Source organism: Nerophis ophidion, linkage group LG20, assembly GCF_033978795.1.
Source record: "Nerophis ophidion isolate RoL-2023_Sa linkage group LG20, RoL_Noph_v1.0, whole genome shotgun sequence".
NCBI classification, from domain to species: domain Eukaryota; kingdom Metazoa; phylum Chordata; class Actinopteri; order Syngnathiformes; family Syngnathidae; genus Nerophis; species Nerophis ophidion.
In genome coordinates this window covers 31,542,559-31,563,885 of record NC_084630.1, presented here as the reverse complement: position 1 = coordinate 31,563,885, position 21,327 = coordinate 31,542,559, and the positions used below count along the sequence as shown (strand labels likewise).

Below are 21,327 nucleotides of genomic sequence, written 5' to 3'. Positions count from 1 at the left end.
TCCCGGTCAGATGAAGCCATCAGGACCACATCATCTGCAAAAAGCAAAAAAACTCCTCTCTGAGCTGCAACCTTATCGTGGTAGAGGAGTTTGCGTGTCCCAATGATCCTAGGAGCTATGTTGTCCGGGGGCATAAAGCCCCCTGGTAGGGTCTCCCAAGGCAAACAGGTTCTAGGTGAGGGATCAGACAAAGAGCAGCTCGAAGACCTTTATGAAGATGAAAAACCATGGACCCAGATTTCCCTCGCCCGGACGCGGGTCACCGGGGCCCCCCTCTGGAGCCAGGCCCGGAGGTTTATGTGTGATGGAAATGGCAAATAGGGTTTTGACTTCATGAATGAAAACCCATTGTGTTGTGGGGTCAACCAATGGCCCAAAATAAATGAAGGCAGGATAATTGGTAATTGGACCCTGGCAATGCTGAATCTTTCATGAACGTTGTGAATGACCTTTGAAATAATGCCATTCAAAGTTCTCCATTGAAAGACTCCCTCATGTTTTTCCATTACTGGATGAACGTTTAATTAGTTAGTTTTTTTTAGCTGGCCTTCCGTTGTTGTTGGCAGTATTTATGCCGAAGATTCACTCAGTTGTGATATCGGCTGCAAAATACTGGACAAGGATACCATTGTTAAGCCAGTAAAATATTTATATAAAGATAGTATATAGTACAGCATATACAGGGCCAACCCATTGGAGCCCTAACCCCAACACAAAATTATTTTACACCTTTTTATTTAATCTATTTTTATTCTATTTGTCTCAAACTTTAAATGTATTTGATGTATGTTTTGGACTAAACGAAAAATAGTTTTAATGTAGATCTTGGTGTACAAATACAAGAAAATACAGGAGTAAACTTATACAATGTCTTTTTTTAATCAAAATCTCCTAACAAAACATCTATTTTAATCACATTCTTGGGTAATTTCTGATTGGGAGATACTTTTTCACCGTGTAAAAAAAAAGATGATCCGTGATATGAATAAATGTAATTGTTTCCAGGTGAGCTTGACCCACAACTGTCAGCCTCCACGTCGAACAGGCAGGGCAGCTCAGATGCAAACCATCTTCATTGCCCTCCTCTTCTTCCCTTTCTTTGTCGGAGCCCTGTCCATGGTTGCATACACTGCATGGAGGTACAGCGGGAAGAGTTTCAAAACTCCATGTTCCAGAATTAAAAGTAGTTTCATTGAAAAACTGAAATAACATCCTCAAATTCAAGTTTTGGGCATGTGGAAATTTTATAATTTATTGAAAATCAAGACGTGTCTACTTTCTGTGTAGACTGACCCCCTCTAAGCAGTGCGGCCCTTTTCGGGGTCTGAACAACACCTTCAGTGTGGTTGGGATCTGGATCGATGGTCTCGAACACATTCCTGGTTCTCAGGTGGCCATCTGGATCTATGAAAATGTCATCAGGAGTGAAATTGTTTACTTCCTCGGCACACTCATAATCTTGTAAGTGCCCAGAAGTGTTGTGTGTGTGCTAAATTGTTGATTACAATATGATTTTATACAAAACCCAAAACCAGTGAAGTTGGCACGTTGTTTAATTTGTAAATAAAAACAGAATACAATAATTTGCATATCCTTTTCAACTTATATGCAAAGACAAGTTAGAACAATGTTAGAACTGAGAAACTTATTTTTTTGTGTGCAAATAATCATTAACTTAGAATTTAATGGCAGCAACACATTGCAAAAAAGTTGGCACAGGGGCATTTTTACCACTGTTTTACATGGCCTTTCCTTTTAGCAACACTCAGTAAACGTTTGGAAACTGAAGGGACCAATTTTTGAAGCATTTCAGTTGAAGTACAGCTTAAGTTGTTCAAGAGTCCGGAGTCTCCGTTGTGGTATTTTAGGCTTCATAATGCGCCACACACTTTCAATGGGAGACAGGTCTGGACTACAGGCAGGCCAGTCTAGTACCCGCACTCTTTTTCTACGAAGCCACGCTGTTGTAACACGTGCAGAATGTGGTTTGGCATTGTCTAAAATAAACAGGGGCGTCCATGAAAAAAACGTTGCTTGGATGGCTCCAAAACCTGTATGTGCCTTTCAGCATGTGTAAGTTACCCATGCCTTGGGCACTAATACACCCCCATACCATCACAGATGCTTGCTTTTGAACATTGCGCTGAGAACAGTCCACAGTTTCCGAAAACAATTTGAATTGTGGACTCGTCAGACCACAGAACATTTTTCCAATTTGCATCAGTCCATCTCAGATGAGCTCGGGCCCACGAAGCCGGCGGCGTTTCTGGGTGTTGTTAATAAATGGCTTTGGCTTTGCATAGTAGAGTTTTAACTTACACTTAGAGATGTAGCGACAAACTGTCTACTGTTAGCGGTTTTCTGAAATAATCCCAAGCCAATGTGGTGATATCCTTTACACACTGATGTCACTTTTTGATGCGACATAATTTGATCAAATTATTCGGCCTTGCCGCTTACGTGCAGTGATATCCGGAGATTCTCTGATCTTTTTGATGATATTACAGACCATAAATGGTAAAATCCTTAAATTCCTTGCAATAGCTCGTTGAGAAATGTTGTTCTTAAACCGATGGACAATTTGCTCACGCATTTGTTCACAAAGTGGTGACCCTCGCCTCATCCTTCTTTGTGAATGACTGAGCATTTCATGGAAGCTGATTTTATACCCAATCCTGGTACCCACTTATTCCCAATTAGCCTGTCCACTTGTGGGATGTTCCAAATACATGTTTGATGAGTATTCCTGAACTTTTTCAGTCTTTTTTACCACATGTGCCAGCTTTTTTGAAACATGTTGCAGGCATCAAATTCCAAATGAGCTAATATTTTCAGTTTGAACATTAAGTATCTTGTCTTTGCAGTCTATTCAATTGAATATAGGTTGAAAAGGATTTCCAAATCATTGTATTGTTGTTATGATCCGCCACCTGGATCATATGTTGTTTTGTTTTTTGAGTCCTTTTGTGTTCTTTGATTATTTTTGGACTCTCCCTTTTCCGAGTTTTGCTCTTCCTGATTTATCTGGTTACCATGGTTTCATATTAGTTCCACCTGCTACTCGCTGTTGACGCGCACCTGTTATTTTTGATTACTGACAGTATTTAAGCCTGCCTTCTCCCTTTGTTCAGCCTTGATCCTTTGTTTGCGGTGATCAACTTTCACATGGGTACCTTCCAATGTCTAGTACTTGTGGTAAGTTTTACCTTAGCTTTCTGTGCGCTCGGCACGCTACCTTTTGGACTCTTGACTCCCTGCTAGTTCAGCTTTAGCTTCCCGTGCGTTCGGCACACGCTTTTTTTTTGTTCATTTTGTCAGTTTTGTACCAGTGTTATCTTTTTGCAAATTAAACCAAGCTCTTACCTGCTATTCCTGTCCGATCTGGTCCATTTGCATCTTGGGTTGGACAACACGCGCATCACTATGCGCGTTCCTCATGACAATTCTGTTTTTATTTACGATTTACACAACGTGATGACTTCACTGGTTTGGGTTTTTTCACGAGCCAAACATTACCAAATGTGTTGAAATTAAACCTATGCTGTTTTTTGTGGTCTGCATAATGTATTGTGAGCATTTCACTGATGTTGTGTGATGGGAACTCTTGTTGTCCATAATGTTTGCTCCATTTAACTGACATTTTTTGTATATGACCCTTGTCAGAATCATCATATATATCTTCTGGCAAGTCACTCAGGGCCGCAAGCAGCTTATTGGTCGACTGAGACAGCAAATAGTCAACGTGGGTGTGACACAGTTTGTGTGTTAATTTGCTTTGCACACCTCTTTGCTTCAAACTTTTAACATTGTTCTCACTAGGAGGGCAAAGACAAGTCATTTTTGCTGGAAAAACTGCAGAACCTCCAGAAACGTCATCCTAGTAAGAAACCCAAACAGAAGAATCCAAAAATGGTATGTTTATTGGAAGAATACTTTTAAAATGATATATACAGATCAGTTCATATTTTTCTCCATCAGAACCCTAAATATCCATCGGATCGGAGTTTTCCGGGCGGTCAATTCAACTCCAACGGAATGGTTCAGGCATTGATTCTTCACCAACGTCTTGAGGAAGACGAAGCAGGACGCGGACCCGCTGGAGACGCTTTTCCCTCAGATATCTTCCGTTCTGACGCTTCGGAGCAGACCGCAATGGTCTTTCAGAGAGCCCAGGATCAAAACAGAGAATTTCACCCAATGGACCAGCTGTTCTTCCCTCCACACCTAAGTCAAGACGAGGAAAATGAGACAGATGTCCGCTACAGGGCAGCGGAGTTTCCTGAGAGCCCTCTCAATGGGTCCATCGCTCTGATGCAGGCGAGACAAAGAGAAAATGACGGAGCACAAGGAGACGACTCACCATCTTCGTTCTCCAATGCTATGATGCAAGTCATGCAGGCAAGGCAAAATGCCGAGATAGAAGAGAGTCTCCATTGGGGAACCACCGCAGCCCCAGAAAATACACCTCCTGCTAGGTCGAGCGCTCTCATACAAGCAATGTTGGCCCGGCAACAGGCCCAGAATGAGTTTGATGATGGCTACTGAACTGAAAGTAAGCAGGTAATCAACAGCAAGAATGGGAATTATTAATCAAAACCTGAATTTCTACTGGCATCCAGATTAATTAAAGGGGAACATTATCACCAGACCTATGTAAGCGTCAATATTGACCAGATGTTTTTTTAACCGATTTCTGAACTCTAAAAGGTTGAATTTGGCGATTTAAACGCCTTTCAAATTTTCACCTGTCGGAACGATGACCTTTCACCCGTGACGTCAATCAATCAAATCAATCAATCAATGTTTACTTATATAGCCCTATATCACTAGTGTCTCAAAGGGCCGCACAAACCACAACACAAACCACTATGACCTCCTCGGTAGGCCCACATGAGGACAAGGAAAACTCACACCCAGTGGGACGTCGGTGACCATGATGACTATGAGAACCTTGGAGAGGACGCAAGCAATGGATGTCGAGCGGGTCTAACATGATACTGTGAAAGTTCAATCCATAGTGGATCCAACACACCCGCGAGAGTCCAGTCCAAAGCGGATCCAACTTGACGTCACGTCGTGAAGCGACCCGCCATTTTCTCAAAACACATTACACACACCAAGTCAAATCAGCTCTGTTATTTTCCTTTTTTTCGACCCTTTTCTGGCACCTTGGAGACATCATGACTCGTCAGTGTATTGTCCGAGGTTGTAACAACAAGAACAGAGACGGTTTCAAGTTGCACCAGTGGTCAAAAGATGGGAAAGTCCCTCGTTTGTTCCGCACACTGTACCAACGACAGCTATGCTACGACAGAGATGGCAAGAATGTGTGGATATCCTGCAACACTCAAAGCAGATGCATTTCCAACGATAGTCAACGAAATCACAAAAGTGAGTTTTGTTGATGTTTTTGACTTATGTCACTCCACATATTTGGTCACGGCATGACTGCAAGCTATTCGATGCTACCATGCTATTTAGGCTAGCTGTGTGTACATATTGCATCATTATGCCTCATTTGTGGTGATATGTGCATCCAGCCTTTCCTTTCACCCACATTTAATGCCAAACAAACACATACCAATCGTTGGTTGGAAGGCAATCGCCAAATTCGTCCACACTTCCTCCCGTGCCGCTGTCTTGTCATGATATGGCTCAAAAGCTTCTGTTTCTTTAATTTAGTTTTCGGTATCTGCCTCCACACTCCAACCATCCGTTTCAATACATGCGTAATCTGTTGAATCGCTTGCGCCGCTGAAATCCGAGTCTGTATCCGAGCTACTATGCTATACCTTTCTGTACTATCCGCCATGTTTGTTTCTGGTGGCTTCACGCAGTGACGTCACAGGACAATAGACCGGTGGATATAGCACTTTGAAGCCCATTTTCGGGATATTCCATGATGGGTAAAATTTTTAGAAAAACTTCGAAAAATAAAATAAGCCATTGGGAACTGATTTTTATTGGTTTTAACACTTCAGAAATTGTGATAATGTTTCCCTTTAACTAAATTTGCATAAACTAAAATAGCCACTGGGAACTGATTTTTATTGGTTTCAACCCTTCAGAAATTGTGATAATGTTTAACAAAATTTGCATAAACTGCAAACATTTATTTGTGAGAGTGCAGGTTCACCTCAGTATTCACTATGTTTCATTAAAATAATATATTACAAATATGGACGTATATGTTTAATATATAAAAAAATACAGTACCGTATCATTGTATGGGAATTGTATCCCTATAGCATAAATTGGTATTGCATCGCTACTAATGGCTTAGTTTTTTTAAATTGTCCGTATGCATATTCTAAAAACAAAATTAAAGGACCCATAGCGTCCTGATGACCAACATTTCACCTGAAAGTTTTCTTTATGTATTTTTTGCTCCTGAAAATTAATCTGGCAGTTATTTCCCATCAATTAATTGTTTTGAAAAATACCCTTCACATCGCCAAACTTGATATGCCGCACTCTTGATTTGACGTCATCAACTAAACTGCAGACAGAATGGATACAAGCATGTAAAACTGTTATTTTTGATCACTTAGTTGCATGTTTGTGTGGCCCTGGTCCACGATGACTTCAAACTGATATGGTTAACATTATGAGCAGAGAAGAAATACAACATATTATTTCTGGACTTCCCGTAGACAACACAGCCTGTGAGTCTCCATAGTCTTTTTGTTTTTTTCTCAAGCATCTTGAGAAAAACATCAGTAGAAGAGGACACATAAATAAATTACTAGCGGGTTACCTCTTCAGTTTTCCCCAGGTTCTGACTCAGTCTTTCTCCTAATTTTCTGGATCATGTTGAGCTTGAGTCTTTTCATGTTTTCCAACCAAACTCAGACCAAAACCCTTCCTTGAAGTCAGACTCATTGAAAAGATGGCTGCAAATTACACTCCTCTGGCTTGGTCCGTCCCATTTTTCACCATACTTTCCTCATATTCCATCCATCCATCCATTTTGCTTGTCCGATCATTTTGAAAATGTATGCAGGTTTACCCCTTTTTAAGTTTTGTTTTCAACTTGCAACAATGAATCCGGCAGACATATTTGATATTTCATAAAAATTCTGCGTGAAAATGAACAACATACTCTGCATTAGAAAAATGCCTGCAGTCTTCTGTAGGTGACGTCAGTAGGCTGATTCAGCCCCGCACCCCATTTTGGGGCTGAAAGTGGCCGTTCCAAAATTTGTTGAAAAATAAAAAAATAAGCCTACAATTCCTAGAGTCTATTTTTGTTACAATAATTGTATCTAAGATATCACAAAACTTTGTGTTACATTGAGTTCAGCTCACCCAGTGAGAAAACAAAAGCTGTCTTTGATCCTACCAAGAAGGCCTGTAAAACTTCACTGTGTAGAATGGGAAGCAACATGAAAGTGTTCAGTTTCTTTGATGTATCGTAATCCACAGAAACATTTAGTTTTGACCTGAGAACAACAAAGAGGTGAGGAAGCAGGACCAGACTGCCCTCCAGGCACCGCTTCTTTAAACTGTTTTACGACCTTTTCTTTGAACTTTTCTGTAACTAAAGGTGATGGCTGTTTACGACCCCCTCCCTTAAAAACAGCTGTTGCCATGTAATCAGGGAAAGCCCAAATAAAAGAGAAGTTGTACAATCTATTGTCAGGAGCGTGGTGAGACTGAATAAGAGTACAGCCCGGACGTTTCTCCTCAATTGAGCCAAATTTAATTCTGTCTGTTTAATTCCTTGCTTCTTGTCTTGTTCAATAGATGTCATCAGTGTTTGAACCTGACAATTTTGGGTGTGGATTTTACCTGTCGACATAATTTTTAAGCTCAGAACTATTGAATAAGTACCGTTGTTGTCAGCATTGGTGGGGTCTGTTATTAGTTAAAAATGTATGTATTATATTACACCAATTTGCTTTTTCACCAATAAGGGGTGTTTTGTTTTGATGTTAAACATACAGTACAGCCGGACGGGAAGACCGCCCCCGGCCCACCACCACCCGGGCCCCCCGACCCCACCCCTACCCCCGTCAGGCTGTGGGGAGTCTCTGGGTGCCCCCGGGCGGTGCGTCCCGTCTTTCTGCCCTTGTCGGGGGTTCTCTCGCTGGCTTGGGGTCTGACCGTCTCTCATGCCCTGTCCTCTGCCGGGCGCGTCTGTCTGCGGCCTGCTGCCGGCATTTCCGGGCGGCGCGGTGGGCCGGGCTCTGGGGTTCTCGCCGCCGGCCGGCCTGTGCGTGGGGCCGGTGGTCCCTGGTTTCCTGGGCGCCACACCTTCTGTTTGGGTTGGGCTCTCTGGGCGGCTGGGGCCGCACTCTGGCTCCCACGCACACTAGGGGTCAAAGATATTGTACATACAAACACACATATACTCACACACACACACACACACACACACACACACACACACACACACACACACACACACCGTTATTCATACATACAAACATACATACATTGGTAGCTACGCTCCCACATACATACACAAATACATTACATACCTACATACTCCAAGTCTGTCCATCTACACGCACATTTACTGTACAAACATTCATATACACATTGTGTTCATATACAAGTACATATACATACATACACTCATGCACATAATCATGTTTCATCAAACATATATCAACATTGTTGCCCTAGGGTAAACTGGGTAACACAAGGCATATTGACAGAGCTTAACCCATTGTTACTATAACAATCTACAAGATGAATATAGATTGCCTCTCTCTTACCTTCCATCTTTCGGTATTCCTTTTTTTTTGTTTCCATCCATCTTTCGCTTATCCGAGGTTGGGTCGCGGGGGCAACAGCCTAAGCAGGGAAACCCAGACTTCCCTCTCCCCAGCCACTTCGTCTAGCTCTTCCTGGGGGATCCTGAGGCGTTCCCAGGCCAGCCGGGAGACATAGTCTTCCCAACGTGTCCTTGGTCTTCCCCGTGGCCTCCTACCGGTTGGACGTGCCCTAAACACCTCCCTAGGGAGGCGTTGGGGTGGCATCCTGACCAGATGCCCGAACCACCTCATCTGGCTCCTCTCGATGTGAAGGAGCAGCGGCTCTACTTTGAGTTCCTCCCGGATGGCAGAGCTTCTCACCCTATCTCTAAGGGAGAGCCAGGCCACACGGCGGAGGAAACTCATTTTGGCCGCTTGTACCCGGGATCTTATCCTTTCGGTCATGACCCAAAGCTCATGACCATAGGTGAGGATGGGAACGTAGATCGACCGGTAAATTGAGAGCTTTGCCTTCCGGCTCAGCTCCTTCTTCACCACAACGGATCGGTACAACGTCCGCATTACTGAAGACGCCGCACCGATCCGCCTGTCGATCTCACGATCCACTCTTCCCCCACTCGTGAACAAGACTCCTAGGTACTTGAACTCCTCCACTTGGGGCAGGGTCTCCTCCCCAACCCTGAGATGGCATTCCACCCTTTTCCGGGCGAGAACCATGGACTCGGACTTGGAGGTGCTGATTCTCATTCCGGTCGCTTCACACTCGGCTGCGAACCGATTTTTTTTGTTTAATTAAATTTATTTTTATTTATTATGTTTCTAGCTATCATGTATATGTATTGTTGCATTTGAACAACTGTATTGTTGATAATAGAGGTAAACTATTGGTTTTGTTCATGATCAATGGCGCTTTTTCTATTGGTATTTGTATTGCTCCAGTTTTAGTGTAAAAATTCTCATTGTCATTACCATATTATTTATTTCACTGCTTATTTGCTATCACTTTTACGATCATATTTGTACATATTGTATGTGCTGGTGTTCTATTGTTGTTGTTATTGTTGTATTTACTGTTGTTGTTTTTGTCTCTATGTCTAATCCCCCTCTTATCCCCACAATTCCACCCTCTGTCTTCCTTTTTTTTTTCTCTTTCTATCCCCTCCTGCTCCTGCCCGGCTGCACCAGATGATAATATAAATACATTTAATAAAGTCAAATTCAAAGAAGGCAACAAGTATCCTACACTTCTCTTTTGCAAAGTAAATCTGAACAGCCAATATGGGCATCTACATCAACTATAGGATTTGCCTGAGAAGCTGGACAGGACAAAAAAAAACCAAAAAAAAAAACATACAGTACAGGCCAAAGGTTTGGACACACCTTCTCATTCAATACATTTTTTAAAATTTCATTACTATTTAGTGAAGTGAAGTATATTTATATAGCGCTTTTCTCAAGTGACTCAAAGCGCTTTTACATTCATTTTCTACCGCTTATTCCCTTTCGGGGTCGCGGGGGGCGCTGGTGCCTATCTCAGCTACAATCGGGCGGAAGGCAGGGTACACCCTGGACAAGTCGCCACCTCATCGCAGGGCCAACACAGATAGACAGACAACATTCACACTCACATTCACACACTAGGGCCAATTTAGTGTTGCCAATCAACCTATCCCCAGGTGCATGTCTTTGGAAGTGGGAGGAGTGAAACCCAATATCTAAGTTACATTTAAACCGGTGTGGGTGGCACTGGAAGCAGGTGGGTAAAGTGTCTTGCCCAAGGACACAACGGCAGTGACTAGGAAGGCGGAAGCGGGAATCGAACCTGCAACCCTCAAGTTGCTGGCACGGCCACTCTACCAACTGAGCTATGCCGCCCCATTGTAGAATGTCACCGAAGGCATCAAGACTAAATGAACACACGTGGAATTATGTTCTTAACAAAAAAAGATGAAATAACTAAAAAAGTGTCTGGAACCCGCATGGCTGCGGTGGTTGGGACACCCAAGATGCAGATAACATGAGGACGACAGGCAGGTAAGAGTTATTTTACTCAAAACAAGGAATTGAAGTCATGCGTCATGCATAAAGTCCCTAACATAGTCAATCCTCGAGCACTGAGGAACAGGTGAGGCAGGCATAAATAGCCGCCTGATTGGCAACTGCAACCAGGTGTGCCCGGCTGCCAATCAGGGACAGGTGAGGGAAACGAGCGCTTAGTGAGACAAGCAGGATACGGAACCAAAATAAGAGCACTGAAGGGGGAAACAAACACCAACCCAGGAATCAAAACCGGGTGTGAATGTGACAGATCGTCACAAAAATGTTTTATATTTGAGTTCCTTCAAAATAGCCTGATTACTGCTTTGCTTACTGCTTTGCACACTTTGCTCATTCTCCCAATGAGCTTCAAGAGGGAGTCACCTGAAATGGTTTTCACTTCACAGGTGTGCTTAAATTGGCTTCAGCATCTTTAATGCACAAATTGTATCAATTTGGCCCTACTTTCTTAAAATCTTCTGCTCAATACCGTGGTAGAGCAGAATATACATTAAGTCAGGAAAAAACACCAAACTTTCCTCTCTAAAAGGTCTTCGTCCATGTGATGTCAGATGAAACAAAAATTGAGCTGTTTGACTAAAATACCCAGCAATATGTTTGGAGGAGAAAAAGTGAGGCCTTTAATCCCAGGAACACCACACCTACCGTCATTCATGGTGGTGGTAGTATTATACTCTGGGCCTGTTTTGCTGCCAATAGAACTGGTGCTTTACAGAGAGTAAATGGGACTATGAAAAATGAGAATTATCTCTAAATTCTTCGGTACAACCTAAAATCATCAGGCCAAAGCATAGGTCTCGGGCGCAGTTGGGTGTTCCAACAGGACAATGACCCCAATCACACGCCAAAAGTGGTAAAGAAATGGCTAAATCAGGCTAGAATTAAGGTTTTAGAATGGCCTTCCCAAAGTCCTCACTTAAACGTGTGGACAATGCTGAAGAAACAAGTCCATGTAAGAAAACCAACAAATTTAGCTGAATTTAGTCAAAAGGAGTGGTCAAAGATTCAACCAAAAGCTTGTAGATGGCTATCAAAAGCGCCTTATTGCAGTGAAACTTGCCAAGGGACATGTAAGCAAATATGAACATTGCTGTATGTATACTTTTGACCCAGCAGATTTGGTCACAATTTAAGTAGACCCATAATAAATTTAATAAAGAACCAAACTTCATGAATGTTTTTTGTGACCAACAAGTATGTGCTCCATTCACTCTATAAATGATAAATGGGTTGTACTTGTATAGCGCTTTTCTACCTTCAAGGTATTTAAGGCGCTTTGACACTACTTCCACATTTACACTATTCTCTGGATAATCCAATCAAGACATACATACATATATATATATATATATATATATATATATATATATATATATATATATATACACACAGTGGGGCAAAAAAGCATTTAGTCAGCCACCGATTGTGCAAGTTCTCCCACTTAAAATGATGAAAAAGGTTTGTAATTTTCATCATAGGTACACTTCAACTCTGAGAGACAGAATGGGAAAAAAAATCCAGGAATTCACAATTTAGGAATTTTAAAGAATTTATTTGTAAATGGGCTTCACGGTGGCAGAGGGGGGCTTCACGGTGGCAGAGGGGTTAGTGCGTCTGCCTCACAATACGAAGGTCCTGCAGTCCTGGGTTCAAATCCAGGCTCGGATCTTTCTGTGTGGAGTTTGCATGTTCTCCCCGTGAATGTGTGGGTTCCCTCCGGGTACTCCGGCTTCCTCCCACTTCCAAAGACATGCACCTGGGGATAGGTTGATTGGCAACACTAAATTGGCCCTAGTGTGTGAATGTGAGTGTGAATGTTGTCTGTCTATCTGTGTTGGCCCTGCGATGAGGTGGCGACTTGTCCAGGGTGTACCCCGCCTTCCGCCCGATTGTAGCTGAGATAGGCGCCAGCGCCCCCCGCGACCCCGAAAGGGAATAAGCGGTAGAAAATGGATTATTTGTAAATTATGGTGGAAAATAAGTATTTGGTCAACCATTCAAAGCTCTCACTGATGGAAGGAGGTTTTGGCTCAAAATCTCACGATACATGGCCCCATTTATTCTTTCCTTAACAAGGATCAATCATCCTGTCCCCTTAGCAGATAAAACAGCCCCAAAGCATGATGTTTCCACCCCCATGCTTCACAGTAGGTGTGCTGTTCTTGGGATGCAACTCAGTATTCTTCTTCCTCCAAACACGACAAGTTGAGTTTATACCAAAAAGTTCTATTTTGGTTTCATCTGACCACATGACATTCTCCCAATCCTCTGCTGTATCATCCATGTGCTCTCTGGCAAACTTCTGACGGGCCTGGACATGCACTGGCTTAAGCGAGGGTACACGTCTGGCACTGCAGGATTTGATTCCCTATCGGCGTAGTGTGTTCCTGATGGTAACCTTTGTTACTTTGGTCCCAGCTCTCTGCAGGTCATTCACCAGGTTCACCCATGTGGTTCTGGGATTTTTTCTCACCGTTCTCATGATCACTTTGACCCCACGGGATGAGATCTTGCGTGGAGTCTCAGATCGAGGGCGATTATTGGTGGTCTTGTATGTCTTCCATTTTCTGATAATTGCTCCCACAGTTGATTTTTTTCACACCAAGCTGCTTGCCTATTGTAGATTCACTCTTCCCAGTCTGGTGCAGGTCTACAATTCTTTTCCTGGTGTCCTTCGACAGCTCTTTGGTCTTGGCCATAGTGAAGTTTGGACTGTTTGAGGCTGTGGACAGGTGTCTTTTATACAGATAACGAGTTTAAACAAGTGCCATTAGCACAGGTAACAAGTGAAGGACAAAAGAGCTTCTTAAAGAAGAAGTTACAGGTCTGTGAGAGAGAGATATCTTCTTTGTTTGAAGTGACCAAATACTTATTTTCCACCATAATTTACAAATTAATTATTTGAAATTCCTACAATGCGAACTCCTGGATTTTGTTTTCACATTCTGTCTCTCATAGTTGAAGTGTACCTATGATGAAAATTACAGACCTCTGTCATCATTTTAAGTGGCTGACTAAATTCTTTTTTGCCCCACTGTATACACATATCACTTGACAGTAAACAGTAAAAGGTACCTGCCATTTTTCCACAACACAACACTGCCCTCTCCTGGTAGAATGTCCAACCACTACAAGAACATTTGGTAAAACCATTAAAAAAAAATGACACATTTTCTCAACACACAATTTTATTGTCTTCAAATTGAAGCAGAAAACACCAAACATAAACATTACAAACTGCAAGACTATACATGTTGTCGCCCTTCACAATGCTGCTTACGTTTCGTGATTGGGTGTTTTACACCACCAAACAACACCCAGATGGTGAAGTAGAAAACATTTTCACGTACAATCCACATCTGACAACATCACAATTTAATGTCTGTAGGCACAGTCTCTAAGTTGAAATGCATAGTAACTATATTGAGGGTTTATTGATTTCTTTTCAAAATAAAAGCAACTTCAATAAGGCTAGATACACCCAAGAGACCTTCACTGAAATAATGGGGGTTCACCTTACAGCACTTCATTATTTATTAAAAAAAACTCTGCTGGTTCACTTGCTTTGTTCAACAACCAGTGGCGGTTGTAGCTTAGAGAACATGACAATAAGGGTTGCCAACTCCCTGGAAAATAAATAAGGGACAGCTTGTTGGCAGGCTCTAGCAACACACGTGTTTTCACCCCCATTTTTTTGTGTGTGAAATTTATTTAACATGAACCTGAATTTTATTGAATGACACATACTGCCTGAAAAGGCCGACCATTACACAACCAAGGATTGAGAAAGACTTAAAGGCCTACTGAAAGGAGATTTTCTTATTTAAACGGAGATAGCAGGTCCATTCTATGTGTCATACTTGATCATTTCGCGATATTGCCATATTTTTGCTGAAAGGATTTAGTAGAGAACATCCATGATAAAGTTCGCAACTGGAGAAAAGCTCTGCCTCTACCGGAAGTCGCAGACGATGACGTCACATGTTGATGGCTCCTCACATATTCACATTGTTTTTAATGGGAGCCTCCAAAAAAAACAGCTATTCGGACCGAGAAAACGACAATTTCCCAATTAATTTGAGCGAAGACGAACGATTCGTGTTTGAGGATATTGATAGCGACAGGCTAGAAAAAAAAAAAACGCGATTGCATTGAGACGGATTCAGATATGTTTTTAGAGACATTTACTAGGATCATTCTGGGAAATCCCTTATCTTTCTATTGTGTTGCTAGTGTTTTAGTGAGTTTAACAGTACCTGATAGTCGGAAGTGTACGTCCACGGCCGGGTGTTGACGCGCAGTGTCTCAGGGAAGTTGACAGCAGCTGTGTGGGCGGCACAAGCTCAGCTGATATCCAGTAAGAAGCGACTTTTTAACCACAATTTTCTCACCAAAACCTGCTGGTTGATATTTGATTGGGATCCATGACCGCTCTGATCCATAGTAAAGTTTCTTTAATATGAATTTTAAACAAGGAATCACCGTGTGTTTGTGTGGATAAACGCTAAAGCTTCCCAACTCCATCTTTCTACTTTGAATTCTCCAATATTAATTGAACAAATTGCAAAAGATTCAGCAACACAGATCTCCAAAATACTGCGTAATTATGCTGTTAAAGCAGACGACTTTTAGCTGTGTGTGTGCGCAGCGCTCATACTTCCTAAAAACTGTAAGCGTACACGTCATCATTACACGACGTTTTCAAGAAAAAACTCGTAGGAAATTTAAAATTGCAATTTAGTAAACTAAAAAGGCCGTATTGGCATGTGTTGCAATGTTAATATTTCATCATTGATATATAAACTATCAGACTGCGTGGTCGGTAGTAGTGGGTTTCAGTAGGCCTTTAGGGCCCTATTCTATGATGGGCTAAAAGCGAGAAAAAAAGGTGCGCAACTGTGCAGATTTTGGTTGTCTTCCAATCAACTGTCAGTGCGCGCCTGCGTCCGCTTCAGGTGACGTCAACCTTACATGTAAATATAAACCCCAAAACCAGTGAAGTTGGCACGTCGTGTAAATCAGAAATAAAAACAGAATACAATGATTTGCAAATCCTTTTCGACCTAAATTCAATTGAATAGACTGCGAAGACAAGATATTTAATATTCAAACTGAAAAACGTTTTTAAAAAAATAATTATTAAATTCATATTTAATGATAGCAACACATTGCAAACAAGTTGGCACAGAGGCATTTTTACCACTGTGTTACATGGCCTCTCCTTTTAACAACACTAAAAAAACGTTTGGGAACTGAGGACACCAATTTTTTAAGCTTTTCAGGTGAATTTTTTTTCCCATTCTTGCTTGATGTACAACTTAAGTTGTTCAACAGTCCGGGGTCCCCGTTGTGGTATTTTAGGCTTCATAAGTAGAGGATTATAAATACCTCGGTGTACACATCGACAACAAGCTGAATGGGTCAAAACCCGCTGAGGCCCTCTAGAAGAAAGGACAGAGCCTCTTCTACTTCCTCAGGAGGCTGGGATCCTTCAACGTCTGTACAAAGATGTTGAGGATGTTCTACGAGTCGGTGGTGGCGAGCGCTTTCTTGTACGCCGTGGCCTGCTGGGGCAGCGGGCTGAGAGTGAGGGACACAAACAGACTGGACAAGTTGGTAGAGAAGGCCAGTAACGTGGTGGGAGTGGAGCTGGACTCTCTGGCGGTGGTGTCAGAGAGGAGAAGTCTAGCAAAACTCCTAGCCATTATGGACACCACCACCCACCCACTACACTCGGACCTTGTGGAGAGAATGAGCACATTCAGTGGAAGGCTCAGACCCCCAAAATGCAACACGGAACGACACAGGAGGTCTTTCATACTGACAGCAATCAGATTGACTGCACTTAAATGTAGATTATATGTATACTATTCATATATTATGTATTATATATATAATATTTGTTATATATTATTTATTATTATTATTGTCTATTGTGAGCGAACTGTGGGCGCTGAATTTTCCCCAGGGATCAATAAAGTACTTTCTATTCTATTCTTTTCTATAATGCGCCACCTATTTTCAATGAGAGACAGATCTGGACTACAGGTAGGCCAGTCTAGTACCCGCACTCCTTTACTATGAAGCCACGCTGTTGTAACACATGGCTTGGCATTGTGTTGCTGAAATAAGCAGGGGCGTCCCTGACAACTTTGCTTGGATGGCAACATATGTTGCTCCAAAACCTGTATGTACCTTTCAGTATTAATGGTGCCTACACAGATGTGTAAGTTATGCATGGCTTGGGCACTAATACACCCCCATACCATCACAGATGCTGGCTTTTCAATTTTGCGCCTGTAACAGTCCGGATGATTTGTTTTCTCTTTGGTGCTGAGGACCTCACGTCCACAGTTTCCAAAACACATTTGAAATGTGGGCTCGTCAGGCCACTGAACACTTGTCCACTTTGCAACAGTCCATCTTAGATGAGCTTGTGCCCATCGAAGCAGGCAGCGTTTATGGGTGTTCTTGATAAATGGCTTTTGCTTTGGATAGTAGAGTTTTAACTCGCACTAACAGACGTAGCGACAAAATGTAGTTACCGACAGTGGTTTTCTGAAGTGTTTCTGAGCCCATGTGGTGATATCCTTTACAACTGATGTTGCTTTTTGATGCAGTACCGCCTGAGGGTTTGAAGGTCCGTAATATCATCGCTTACGTGCAGTGATTTCTCCAGATTCTCTGAACCTTTTGATGATATTACGGACTGTCGATGGTGAATTCCCTACATTCTTTGCAATAGCTTGTTGAGAAATGTTAAACAATTTTGTCAAGTATTTTGCTCACAAAGTGGTGGGCCCTCGCCCCATCCTTGTTTGTAAATGACTGAGCATTTCATTGAAGCTGCTTTCATACCCAATCATGGCACCCACCTGTTCCCAATTAGCCTGTTCACCTGCGGGATGTTCCAAATAAGTGTTTGATGAGCATTCCTCAACTTTTTTTCATCTTTTTTGCCACTTGTGCCAGCTCTTTTGAAACATGTTGCAGGCATCAAATTCCAAATGAGCTAATATTTTTATAGTTTTCAAGTTCGAACATTAAGAATCCCGTCTTTGCAGTCTATTAAATGGAATATAAGTTAAAAAGGATTTACTAGTCATTGTATTTTGTTTTTATTTATGATTTACACATCGTGCCAACTTCACTGGTTTGGGGTTTTGTAAATGCGACCATTTTCTTTTGAGTGCAAATATAGCTTGTTTAAACAGCCTGGTAGTAACAGATGTTCAATATGTTTCCATCTGGACCTTAATGATTTAATTGATAGAAAATGCATACATTGTAGCGAATATCAATTGATTCCATTGCTTTTTTGACAGAAAATGGAATGGTTACCTCACCCTTTACACACACAAACAGCTGTCACGACTTCACAAACATTTGTATTAAACCTCATTCTTTACATCATAATGGATACATGGATGATACAGCAGAGGATTGGGAGAATGTCATGTGGTCAGATGAAACCAAAATATAACTTTTTGGTATAAACTCAACTCGTCGTGTTTGGAGCAAGAAGAAAACTGAGTTGCATCCCAAGAACACCAAACCTACTGTGAAGCATGGAGGTGGAAAATTCATGCTTTGGGGCTGTTTTTCTGCTAAGTGGACAGGACGATTGATCCGTGTTAAGGAAAGAATGAATGGGGCCATGTATTGTGAGATTTTGAGTGAGAGCGTTCAATGGTTCAATCAATCAATCAATCAATCAATCAATTGACCAAATACTTACTTTCCACCATAATTTACATGAAAGTACTTTAAAATTCCTACAATGTGAATTCCTGGATTTTTTTTTCACATTCTGTCTCTCACAGTTGAAGTGTACCTATGATGAAAATTACAGACCTCTGCACAATCGGTGGCTGACTAAGTACTGTTTTGCTCCACTCTAAGTAAGTAAACAAAGGCTCCTAATTTAGTCTGCTGACATATGCAGTAACATATTGTGTCATTTTCCATTCTATTATTTTGTCAACATTATTAAGGACAAGTGGTAGAAAGTGAATTTTTAATCTACTTGTTCATTTACTGTTAATATCTGCTTACTTTCCCTTTTAACATGTTCTATCTACATTTTGGTATAAACTCAACTCATCGTGTTTGGAGAAAGAAGAATACTGAGTTGCATCCCAAGAACACCTTACCTACTGTGAAGCATGGGGGTGGAAACGTCATGCTTTGGGGCTGTTTTTCTGCTAAGGGGACAGGACGATTGATCCGTGTTAAGGAAAGAATGAATGGGGCCATGTATCGTGAGACTTTGAGCCAAAACCTCCTTCCATCAGTGAGAGCTCTGAATGGTTGACCAAATACTTATTTTCCACCATAATTTACAAATAAATTCTTTAAAATTCCTACAATGTGAATTCCTGGATATTTTTTTTCACATTCTGTTTCCCACAGTTGAAGTGTACCTATGATGAAAATTACAGACCTCTGTCATCATTTTAAGTGGGAGAACTTGCACAATCGGTGGCTGACTAAATACTTTTTTGCCCCACTGTATATATGTATATATATATATATGAAATACTTAAATTTAGTGGATTCTAGCTATAAATATACTCCCCCCTTAGCCCCAACCCCGGGCAGACCCCCACCCCCCCCCAACTCCTGAATTCGGAGGTTTCAAGGTTGGCAAGTATGCTCGAATCCCTCTACAGTGAGAGCTGAGAACCCTTGATTTATTCACCTCACATTCACACATTTTGGTGGTAAGCTAAATCTGTAGCCAAAGTTGCCCAGTGGTAGACTGACAGAAGTCCATCCATCCATCCATTTTCTACTGCTTATTCCCCTTTGAGGGTCGCGGGGGGCGCTGGTGCCTATCTCAGCTAAAATCGGGCGGAAGGCGGGGTACACCCTGGACAAGTCGCCACCTCATCGCAGGGCCAACACAGATAGACAGACAAAATTCACACTCACATTCACACAACTGACTGCCAAACATTCCTTCACGTTTATACGCCAGTGTGAGCACCACTGGAAGCAAGGGTGAAGTGTCGGACTAGAACCTGGAACCCTCACGTTGATGGCAAGGCCACTATACCCTCCACGCCACGGCGTCCGATGAACACTGCGATATATATAGAGACATCCCGGATGAAAACCTGCTCCAGAGCACTCCTGATCTCAGACTGGGTGAACGGTTCATCTTTCAGCAGGTCAAAGACCCCGAACCACACAACCAAGATATCAAAGGCTTCAGGACAACTCTGTAAATGCCAGAGCCCAGATTTGAATCTGATTACAAATCTCTGGCGAGATCTGAAAATGTCTGTGCACCGACGCTTCCAACCCGATGGAGCTTGAGAGGTGCTGCAAAGAGGAATGGGCAAACATGTTCAAAGATAGGTGTGCCAAGATTGTGACATCGAATTCAAATAGACTTGAGGCTGTAATTCCTGCCAAAGGTGCATCAACAAAGTATTGAGCAAAGACTGTGTATACTTCTACAAGTGATTCCTTAGTTTTTTATTTTTAATATGTTTGCCAAAATTATTTTAAAAAACTGTTTCACATTGTCTTTATAAGGACGTGTCTGTAGAATTTTTGAAAAAAAAAAAATTGTACCTATTCCATTTTGGAATAAAGCTGTGACATATCAAAATGTGGAAAAAGTGACTACTTCCCGGATGCAGCGTGGGTATATGTTTGCTGTAAAATGTTAACTAGAATGCCCTGTCGTTGAAGAATTCTGTTGATATTTTACAAATAATTTCTGACTCTGACTTGTCCAGGACGTACCCTGCCTTCGGGTTCAGCTGAGATAGTCCCCAGTCCCAAAAAGGACATGCGGTAGAAAACGGTTGGATGGATGGATTTTGGATTCTCATAGTAATACAGGACAAAGTGAGTCACGTTTAGGCTCAATATAGAACATGCACTTATGCTTCCGAGATGGGATTAGTGTTGTCCCGATACCAATATTTTTGTATGGGTACCAACATATAGTTCAATACTTTTCTGTACTTTTTGATACTTTTCTAAATAAAGGGGACCACAAAAAATGGCATTATTGGCTTTATTTTAACAACAAATCTTAGGGTACATTAAACATATGTTTCTTCTTGCAAGTTTGTTCTTAAATGAAATAGTGAATATACAAGACAACTTGTCTTTTAGTAGCACAGTGGGGCAAAAAAGTATTTAGTCAGCCAGCGATTGTGCAAGTTCTCCCACTTAAAATGATGACAGAGGTCTGTAATTTTCATCATAGGTACACTTCAACTGTGAGAGACAGAATGTGAAAAAAAATATCCAGGAATTCACATTGGAGGAATTTTAAAGAATTTATTTGTAAATTATGGTGGAAAATAAGTATTTGGTCAACCATTCAAAGCTCTCACTGATGGAAGGAGGTTTTGGCTCAAAATCTCACGATACATGGCCCCATTCATTCTTTCCTTAACACGGATCAATCGTCCTGTCCCCTTAGCAGAAAAACAGCCCCAAAGCATGACGTTTCCACCCCCATGCTTCACAGTATGTATGGTGTTCTTGGGATGCAACTCAGTATTCTTCTTTCTCCAAACAC

At 41.8% G+C, this 21,327-nt stretch overlaps 1 protein-coding gene across 1 annotated transcript in view; it reads left to right on the top strand.

The window, feature by feature from the left end:
* Positions 1-7,878, top strand: part of tmc5 (transmembrane channel like 5) — a 38,235-nt gene extending 30,357 nt beyond the window's left edge. The window contains exons 16-20 of the mRNA XM_061881424.1: positions 1,006-1,139; positions 1,288-1,461; positions 3,664-3,742; positions 3,820-3,912; positions 3,979-7,878. Of these exons, the coding sequence (XP_061737408.1) occupies positions 1,006-1,139; positions 1,288-1,461; positions 3,664-3,742; positions 3,820-3,912; positions 3,979-4,545 (1,047 nt within the window). The 3' untranslated portion in view covers positions 4,546-7,878. The remainder of the gene's footprint in view (positions 1-1,005; positions 1,140-1,287; positions 1,462-3,663; positions 3,743-3,819; positions 3,913-3,978) is intronic.
* Positions 7,879-21,327: the final 13,449 nt, after the last annotated feature.